The 10939-nt window shown below is 33.6% G+C and overlaps 1 protein-coding gene across 2 annotated transcripts in view; it reads left to right on the forward strand.

The window, feature by feature from the left end:
* The window catches only part of LOC129002017 (regulating synaptic membrane exocytosis protein 1-like), a 286069-nt gene extending 275460 nt beyond the window's left edge, over positions 1-10609 (forward strand). Inside the window, exons 20-26 of one of the 2 annotated variants that reach the window (XM_054429503.1) lie at positions 230-424; positions 789-947; positions 4665-4779; positions 5585-5652; positions 7249-7347; positions 8150-8290; positions 8811-10609. In XM_054429503.1, the coding sequence (XP_054285478.1) occupies positions 230-424; positions 789-947; positions 4665-4779; positions 5585-5652; positions 7249-7347; positions 8150-8290; positions 8811-8971 (938 nt within the window). In that variant the 3' untranslated portion in view covers positions 8972-10609. Of the gene's footprint in view, positions 1-229; positions 425-788; positions 948-1632; positions 1657-4664; positions 4780-5584; positions 5653-7248; positions 7348-8149; positions 8291-8810 lie in introns of those variants that run through there. The other variant, XM_054429504.1, reaches the window with a different exon arrangement.
* Positions 10610-10939: the final 330 nt, after the last annotated feature.

Consider the following 10939-nt stretch of genomic DNA (forward strand, 5'->3'; position numbering starts at 1 on the left):
AATTTAAATTTTCATCATATTTTCAATCACGTAAAAAGGTGCACTATGGGTTTCATAAAGATATCTGTAATTTGACGCTTTTTTGCTAGTGCATAAGACTACGTTCTATTATTTACTCTCAAAATTTCCTGAATGCATTTTAATTCCTGTAGAATACAAAATAAGCCAATTGCATTATCTTTATCAATGTCTACGACAAAGGTGGCAACCCTTTCTATTACTTTTATAGAAGAGCGAGAAAGTGACGACGGTGATGGTGTAGGAAGCTTCTTGCATCCTGACCACGCGTACTTAGGGGGCAGCAGGAGGGGCTCTAGTCAATCTGAACAGCTAGAGGTGGAGCAATACCAGCTTAATAAGGACTTCTCCCGCTCCTTGCCAGGCAGCAGGCGAAGCTCTTTCCAGAAAGAAGGCGAAAAACAAGGTAATACACTTAAATTAAACCAATTAAACCATGTATCACCATCGTAGTTTCAGATCGTTGATGCAGGCACAATAAATAATCTAATCGTAGCAACTCACAAGTTAATAATGGATTAAACTTACTTGTTAAGTATTGGCCAGGTTATATTATATCCATCAACAGTAGGATTACCAAGAAGTTTCAACAGACTTGATTGCCGCAGGCTTAAAACACGGGAAAGTAACATCATGTTTGCGATGTATGTTTTATCATGACACAGATTCCCTAATATGACTAAGCCCAGTTGTAAAACTATGATCATTGGTCAGAGATTTGTTTGTGTACTGATGTTAACTGAAAAATCTTACTTTTATTAATCACACAGAAGCAGAACAACCACTGCCAGTGTACAACAGAGAGAGGAGGCGCAGCTCGGTGACGCCTAGGAGAGACCCGGACGAGATTTTACGAAGTTTGAAGGCTGTAAAAGGAGAGTTGCTCGGTCGCAGTATGAGCATCAGTGTGGACAAGCGCGGCCAGCGACGTAAGTAATTCACCTATGATGGCACAGTTATAATAATAATTAATAACAAGGAAGAAAACTTAATTGTTAGCTGTTTATGGGTAGTGCGATGTACCTCAAAGTATGTGTACAATGTGTCCACTGCTAGGTATGTAACCTGAAGTATAATAAATATGGCTCTGCATACAAATTTTCTAACTAAAAATTTTTTAAGGCAAAGGTTGGTATATGCTAAATACTTTTGGACACATTAGCAAAATAAATTGGATACACAAAAAAATCTGTAAGGCATAGTATGGTAATGTGTTTACACACGTAATGCCAACGAGTCTTGTGTTAGGTTATTATGAAAAAAAAAATACATTTGTTGTCAACTTATAAATTTTAAAATTTTGGTTCCTATTAGACTACTAATGGAGCAAAGTGAATTAAATAAAATGAATACAATGTGTTTATAAAACTTTATTATAACAAGAAACTCAATTACATAACATTCTCATTTCCAACCCAAATGAATGTTGCAAATTATTTTTTCCCCTATGTGTACACAATTTTCTGGTTTCTTAGACTGAATCCTTCTTTGAATGTGTTAATTTCTGTTTGATTGAAATGGTCCCTATCTATCTGCTCGTCCCCACTTACCAACACAATTTCTCTCTCTACTCTTCCCCCACCCTAATCTGTCTATCTATCTTTCTCTCTTTAGCTGCAGACAAAAAGTAGTAAGATGGTAAGTGACACTGGACAAATAACACATCTCTACACATCTAGGCTATCTGTACATACGCTGAGTGAGACGATGTATTCCACAGTTGAGAAGCGATCTTATATTGCAATCGTTGATGTCATCATGGTAGTTGACTCGTCTTTCTAATCCCTATACACACAATACTAGTACAATGAATATTTTTGTTAAGTAGTCAAAACTTTATATTTTTAGATTGTAAGAAGTTTTAATTACACCACACATTTTAATTCGTATGGTGTAACTTATTGAATTGCATAATTTGTTTAGTTTTATATCTCACTATAAAATAAATGTGACTGTGGAATAATTCGTCTATTGTTGTGATCATACCATTTGTATGTTTAATGTATTTAAAAGTATTACTTACTGGTTACTCCTGTGTTGGTGTGTGTATAACATTAAGTCCACTGAAAAAAATAATTTTAACTATAACTAGCATTATTTCCGTAATCATTCATAAATATTTAGCAAGGACCTGAACACATAATTGTATCAGATTTATATAAAGATTCATATAAATTGAAGTAATATATAAATTTAATTTTAAAACATAACTCAAAACTTGCATCAAGACCAAAATATGATAAAACTGATAATTATGGAAAATGCTTTAGTTGGAAAAGAAAAAAAATTGTTTTACATGTATATTCGTAAGCAAAAACACTATGTAATAAAAAATATGTCTACACATTATTCGTCATAATTATAAAATCGTCATCGTTATAAACATCTTTGTCTTAAAATTTCCATAAATAAAACTAAATCTAGCAAGCTTTAAAATTGAAACCAATTTATTGTTAGTTTATTATGTAAATTGTTTTGGTGTACAATCTCGTACGATTATAAATTATTGGGTTAAAGATGATAAACCATAATGCACAGCTAGGCATATCTCTTAGTACAGTAATAAAGGCCTATTTAATGTTGTAAATTTTAAACAATATTATCAACACTGCGCTATCCTGAACCCTTAACTATTTTTAAGATACTAAATAACACATTTATTTAGATTTTTGTTGTTTTATTGTTATACAGTGAATAGTCCTTTGATTTGGTTTTATATTGTTGTTAATTTTATCTAAACAGATTTTTACCAACAACACAACAAATGTTTATATTCTCAATCTGCTTACCCAGGAGTTTGCAAACAAAACGATAAATATATCCCCGCCGCAGCAAACCTGTAGACTAAGCTAATTTTTACTAAAATATTTCCATAAATAAGACATATTTATTCCCAATTTAAATAACATTATATTTAACGAGTGGTTAGGTTTGCTGCTACGAGGAAGGTAAATGAGTTTTTGACGAAACGTCAAATAGAAATTCGCTAAAAAGGTGTACTTAAAAATATTGTTCAGCCTACTTAAAATTATTTATGACGTAAGTGGACTTTTGTGGCTTTAGGAGATTGGCCAGCATGTTTGACATGTGTGTGCTTTTTCAGTGTGCAATATTTGTATATTTTCTTTGTTTGAAATAATAAACTGTTAGATCATTAGAAAGTTATGTCTATGGGAATGATGAATACATAAAGCTCCTGATAGAAACCCTTGTAGACGGTTTTATAGTTAGTTGTAGCAGTGTTTTTTAGAGTCGATATATGGGCTTCAACCCTAAAAAGTGTGTAGAATAGTTCTTAGACCTGCGACCTTGCGTTACAAATACATGAAATTTCATAGTAAACTTCATTCAAAAAGTTTTATTATTCAAAATCTCTATTACTCAAACCAACAATTACAACAATAAACGGTATCAGCATTCTGACACATACTTTCTCCCATAACTTTGTCAACAACCTTTATCATGTGTAAGCGGTGAGAGTAAATATACGGAAATGGGATTAGTACAATTTTGTTCAGAATTTAAAGAACTACATACTAAATTTTTATCAAAATTGTTCGGGCCATTTTTGTGAAAATCCGATTTTTTCGTTATTTTATGGGGTTTTTATGGGAAAATAACATAATTTACAATAACTTTTGAACCATATTTTTTACAGAAATGGGATTTGTACCATTTTTTTCAGAATATAAAGGACTATAACATACAAAATTTTTATCAAAATCGTTTGGGCCGTTTTTTGGGAAATCCTATTTTTCCGTTATTTTATGGGGCTTTATGGGAAAATTCCCATTAAAAAAAAAAATATTTTAAAAATGAAAAAACTATCAAAACTTTAAGGACCATAACATACTATGTTAAAATAAAACCGGATTTTTTTCTAAAATCCTATTTTTCGTTATTTTATGGGGTTTTTATGGGAAAATAACATAATTTACCATAACTTTTGTACCATAATTTTTACAGAAATGGAATTTGTACCACTTTGTTCAGAATTTAAAGGGCTACAACATTCTAAATTTTGATCAAAATCGTTCGGTCCATTTTTGAGAAAATCCGATTTTTCCGGTTTTTTATGGGTTTTTTGGGAAAATCCCCATTAAAAATCAAAATTTCAAAAAAAATGAAAAAAAAACGCCTGGAGATACCATGGATTAGAACCTACATACCAAATTTCATCGAAATCGGACCACAGGTGTAGTCCCTAGCTCTGTACACATCCAGACACACAGACACACACACACACAGACATCACTCCGAAAACCACTTTTTTGGGCCCAGGGGGGCCCAAAACGAATATATCCACTCAAAACTCAAACTCGAAAATTTTGACGAAAACAATACTTTCTCCATATACTATGGTATAGGGGGAGAAAGTAAAAATCAATAAAGGTACTTCTAAAAGCTATTTCAAGTAATTGTCTAGTGAAATAAAGAATTATCACAGTCGTAAAAACTTACAATGAACACAGAAATGTACCTTTTAAGTAGAAGTTAGTTAAGCTGCAAGATACTCAAAACATAAATGTCTACCAATAAGTGCCATTAAAATGTGCAACACGTGTCAAATGTATAAATTGATTGGTTAGCCATAACAATTATGTATTTACAATCCAGTTGAAATACACGTGATATTGTTCCTGTAGGAGCTTCGGCGGGCAAGGACGGGAGAGGGAGGAAAGGTTCAATGATGGTGGGGATGGAGAGGACTGAGCCCTTAGTGAGCTGCAGCAGCCCTTCTGATGAGGAGGACAGATGGAGGTGAACAGCAAAGCCCTGCATGATACTCTAGAAATAATCAGTAAACCTAAGCATATCTGTGTAACCTGAGTAAATCTCGAGTGTAACTTGAGTTTGTGAAATCTTGAAATCTTTGGAAAACGTGTAGGCTGGGGCAAATCAAAACTCTCATTACCAACTTTATTCTTATCCCAAAAGATACATGAAAAAGAACGACGAAACCAAAATGTTAAATAGAGGAAAATTTTTAATACGTTCAGTAGTACACCAATATCAAAATGACTTTAAACTCTAATTAGAAGATTATTTCACCCGGACCCAAGACTAAAAAAGCTTTCTCATCAAGACCCCTGTTCACCCTATACCACCTCACTAGTTATATCAAACTGATTTCCAGATCAAGTACCCTAGTCCAGTTAACAGTTTTATTTAGGTCGGCACAACAGGTAGCTTAACAAAATTCTCAGCATACTTTAATAACACCTCTCGTCTACAATATGAATGAATGAATGGAATGTGCTTTATTGTACAGTTTTTTTACATTACACAATCATAAATGCTTATGTGCACACAAAACAATGGTTATTAAACCGTCTGTTTGGTTGACACCTTACAATGTAATATCCCAACTACCAACCCACTATTCCACTAAGGTATTTTAAGAGAAAAGGATAATTTGAATTTATCCTCATGGTTCTGCAGAAAATTTACGATTGCATGATTATAACACCGTAAAACTTAACTATTCAACCGTATTTTTGCTTCTACCTTACAATTGCATCACCACTTATAAATCTGACATTAACATTTATATGTTTTGTTCCAGTACAAAGTCTGAAGCTAAACCCTTGGGGCCGGGACAGATACAGCCAAGAGGTCACAAGAAGTCTGCAGGTAAAGCCCCAGTCACACCATGTCAATGTTGTACATAATAGTGATGCTATACATTGAAATGTAGAATAACAATACAACAATTTACAGTTTGTTTATTAAATATACAGGATGAATTTTAAATGAGTTCCCCCCCCCCTACTTTTTTCTACATTTCTTAAGTTATCATCTCCGGACCACGTCAGATCATTGTTGAGTAGTAAGTACTTCATTTTGACTGGGTATACATTTTTGGCCGCCATCTTGGATCCGCCATATTGGATACAAAGTTTTTTTTTCAAATGTAAAAGGTAGGGTTGTGACCCATTATTTCAAACCAGAGATTTACGCTGATTACAATGCCGCAATTAATTTTTTAAAAATCTTGATCCGTTCTAAAGTTATGAGGACTTTTTATAACTTTATTTTTAACGCATTTTAACATTGTGCATTTACAAACTAAGACCATAATCTCATAATAGTGCTAGATAAAGATAAGTATACACCACTATTCATTGCCGACATATTTTCACTTGGTTATGACGGATGTAGTTTTTTCAGCCGCTATCTTGGATCCGCCATTTTGAAATGTGATCAATTAATTTAAATATGAAGGTGGTGTTGTGAACCATCATTTTGAGCTACCTTTTTATGCTGAACTCAATGCCGCAATCCGTTTTTCATTTGCATCTTTGGTTTTTGAAATATTGAAATTTTAAATAAGACTATTTTAATATTTCATCAAGACAGCTTGATAACCAAAAACGGATTGCAGCATTGAGTCCAGTATAAAAAAGTTGTTCAAAATGATGGGTCACAACACCAACTTCATATTTAAATTAATTGATCACATTTCAAAATGGCGGATCCAAGATGGCGGCTGAAAAAACTACATCCGTCATAACCAAGTGAAAATATGTCGGCAATGAATGGTGGTGTATACTTATCTTTATCTAGCACTATTTTGAGATTATGGCCTTAGTTTGTAAATGCACAATGTTAAAATGCGCTAAAAATAAAGTTATAAAAAGTCCTCATAACTTTAGAACGGATCAAGATTTTTAAAAAAATAATTGCGGCATTGTAATCAGCGTAAAACTCTGGTTTGAAATAATGGGTCACAACCCTACCTTTACATTTGAAAAAAAAAACTTTGTATCCAATATGGCGGATCCAAGATGGCGGCCAAAAATGTATACCCAGTCAAAATAAAGTACTTACTACTCAACAATGATCTGACGTGGTCCGGAGATGATATCTTAAGAAATGCAGAAAAAAGTAGGGGGGGGAACTCATTTAAAATTCACCCTGTATATAAACACTCCCCTCTTATTTCTTAGGGAGTATCTGGTCAGTGTCTGGTCCAAAGCAATCCATTGTACATTTTTATTTTGTACATGACGTTGCCCACTCGACTGATGATCACTCCTAATGTCCACTTTTCTTTGGATGCGTAGTTCCTTGCTTGCACCCTTTGTCCCACACTGAACTGTCTTCCAATCTTGAACATAACATTGCAAACTTTAAATGATAAAGAAACTGTTTGTCCAACAACCTCGAAAACGTTTTGAAGGCGTACTTTATCTGGACAAAATACCATTTACTTTATATTTTTCTTAGGAAATCAAGCTGAGTTAAAACTGAGTCTTTTGATGACCAAGGGACAATTGGAAGTGGAGGTTGTGTGTGCTCGAGGAATCAAGGAGGATCCACCACCAGGTAGGGGTTGGTCACTTTCTGCTAAAAGCTTGAAAATGCCCATGAAAAGTAAAATATTATAGTTATCAAACAATTTATTAAAAACCACGTAACATATGTTTTAGATTGTTTCCTGATAAGTTAATAAACGTTTAATAGTTTTAGAACAGTGTTAACTAGTCAAAGCCGTCCTGAGATATTTGGGGAAATGTGTCTTATGTTTTTTTTATTAATAACGACCTAGAGAACAGGCCCTTTTAAAAAGTTGAGAGATCTTTCCTGGTACCGTAACATATTCCACAAAACGTGTCTTATATTTGTTAAAAGGGAATAGCATATTTGAACAAATTGGCCACTGATTATATTTTTTATAAAACAATTTAACCTTACTAGTAAATGACTTTCCCATACTACTCACTGGTTAGAACATATTACATAGCGGATTTTGTCAGTTATTTATCAATGTAAGTTAGTCCACTGTTTGTGTATATAGTTAGTCCATTGATATAAATCGTACGTCACTCGTCAAAAAGTATTTACCAGACAAGCACGGTTGTTCCTGCGTGAGACGAAGTCACAAAGTCACTTTTTTCTTATATAACTGTTGAGCTATGTTACCAGAGTCATACAGTTAATAAAAAGTCTTAATGAAAAAGAGTTAATAATTTACTTTTTATTTGTCTAAACAATTAATAAATTACAATTGTCTAGGCTATATTTTGACACTTCAGTAGCTTTTTAGAACCATGTCGATTACACCATGATACACAGACCAACAAAATGATTAGTCTGGACATTCACTATGGCTGTGTCTGTGTTTCAGATACATATGTGAAGACGTATCTACGGGACGGGGAACGATGGTTGCAGAAACGTAAGACAAGGGTTGTAAGACACTCGTGCGAGCCTCAGTTCCGCCAAACCCTCAGATACTCTGCATGCGACGTACTGGGCCGTTCCCTGGGTAAGCCACAAGGGCATGGTGGTTTGGTTATCGAAGGACCTCCAGGAAATTCCCCTATCTCCTAGTATTCAATCAATTAGTTAGAGGAATGTCTTTCATGGTTTTGTAGTATCGTCATTTTAATAAAAAAATTTGATACTTGGATTTTAAATTTTTTTCAAGAGCAAAATTTTATTTTTATATGCTGTCGAGCTTAAAAACCAATGTTCTAATTATGTTCGTATATCTATATCGCACTTTTTAACTGTTCTTATAGATATTATTGGAATCAATTATATTCTATTTCATAGCCTTTTCCAATTTTCAGCTTTTTTCACTAACCTGTCATAGGATCACTGTCGTTTTGAAACATTTGTGTCCCTACTACGGTAATCTAGTACCAATTAATTGGAATATTAAAGACGTAAAGTGTTAACTAGAAAAATTACCGTCCAAATCTCTCAATTTTTACTACAAACATAGAAAAATATTCTTTCATAAAATTATTTGAATTTTAACATTAACAAAGAGTTCTTTCCAGTGGTTATGCTGTGGGAGAAACAAAAAGGATTTGAGCACAACGTCGGTCTGGGAGGAGCAGAAATCGCTTTCAACCGCATCAAGCTGACTCAAGTGACTCTGGGATGGTATCCACTCTTCCCCATCCAGACTCTGGGGTCGGACTCCAACGACTCGCCGTGACCCGCTCGCTGTACAACGGAGTTCTACTGTCATCTCTTCCGATTCTATCTCCAACATCTCTGTCAACTTTACCCTATCTATCTTACTGTTATCTTGTGGAACTACAATCTTCCCCTTAGTAACGTTTTGTCACTTTCATATCTTACTATTTTCTGAAAGGCAGTGTCCTATATCAGATGTCACACGCCTAACATTAAGCAATCTCGGGATTTACCTTAACTACCTAAGCTCCACTATACTAAAGAACATTTATATTATAAAATAATCTATGGTAAAATTCTATCTCTGGTTATATAGCTTGTCAGTTCCACTCGTCACTTGTGGACAGCTGTTTTGTTGATTTATATCTTTTCAAATATTATATACTTTAAAAAGTTTCCGGATGAAGTTATCTGTCCCGGTTTAAGGAAGTGCTTTACAACTGAGAATACTTTTACTATTGCATTAAACGTCTTACCAAACTAATATCTTTTACTTCTAAATTTATTCTTGATTGACATCGACAGTATCTGCCATACTATATCGGACCTGTATAATAAGAAATATTTCCTGGTGATATGTGAACAATATTTTAGATGAAAGCAATATATAGTTCCAATAGTAAAAGATGTTTATTTACCGGGTCATTTGTTACTATCTAGCAATACTTTAAGGGTGAAGAGCAATACGAAAAGGTAGGTTTTAAGAATCACCTTGAAATATTCAAGAAACAGTTTGTGTGTGACTGAAGAATACATTAAGTGCGTACGCCACTATCTCAATCAAGATATACAATGTTATCCACATCAGTAGGAGTTTCAATGCATCCAACTCCTCGGGTGATAATCGATAGACTTGTGCAGTGTTGCGATCGTGTATCATTTTGTATAAAGTAGAATACGAGAGGTAGTTTATAAAACCCTTCGGATTAATTCATACTGTTGTACATATTACTCTCATATCCTTGAATACACTTTATATCAATTATAATTTTTATTTGAAAATGTATACAAAAGTTTGTATTTTAAGCTTAAGTAAGTAAAAAACACCAATATAAATACAAATTGGAAAATTGTTTACGTACAACGGAAACATCTGAACTACTTGAGATTCAAAGCCGTGTAAGAGAATTTGAATTTATTCCCAGTTAACGAAGATTCAACGAGATGCAACTATATTTTGTAATATTGTATTGTTGTGAAATATTATTGATGATGTATACAGAAATTTCTATACAATAATCAACTGTTGGTTTGTAAAGCCCGTACAACGCACCATTTTATAGATAAGGAAAAATTATGATTTGTAAAAATAATGCGAGACATATTTTAGAAAGTCGAACTGAAAACTGAATATTGTGATACGTGTGTGAAGCTCCAAGGGTAAAACTGCGGGTCGGTTTTGAGTCCTTGTCTTTTGGAGTTGTGCTTTTTACTGTCAATAAGATTTTCAGTGTTAATATTTGTCACAGGGAGTTAACATTTCCTCTTTATAGTGTGTTGTTTCTGGAGTAAACTAAGAAACATCAATGTAATTGAGAATGTTATCCCCTAATTCTACCATACCCAAACTAAAATTCTTATCTTCGATACTAAAAGATATTTCCAAACACTCTCTATTTTGCTCTTAATACAGTTAGTACAGGCAAAATAGATTAAAATTCACCAAAAAAACAAAAAAATTAGTTCAGGGATGAAATTTTGGTTTTACCTTCGTTTTACCAATAGAAGTCAAGACCCGATGAGTCCCTAACAGTCCCGATGGGGGAACATAGTTTTTAGGGGTGGGGAGGGGGAATTTTGATATAATTCATTATTCACGATTTGAAGTCATTTAGGAAGTCGTTTTTAAGGTTTGTATACACGGTGAATCGATAGGAACCATATTTAGGTCGATAGAACCACCGCCATAAGAGATTTAGCATATTGGTACATGTTTAGTTGTTATTTTTTCTAGGAGGGGTAGGGGGAATTTTTAATATTTTATGAT

Source organism: Macrosteles quadrilineatus, unplaced genomic scaffold (assembly GCF_028750875.1).
Source record: "Macrosteles quadrilineatus isolate MER2022 unplaced genomic scaffold, UCM_ALF_1.0 Scaffold_9__3_contigs__length_116548681, whole genome shotgun sequence".
Taxonomy (NCBI): Eukaryota; Metazoa; Arthropoda; class Insecta; order Hemiptera; family Cicadellidae; genus Macrosteles; species Macrosteles quadrilineatus.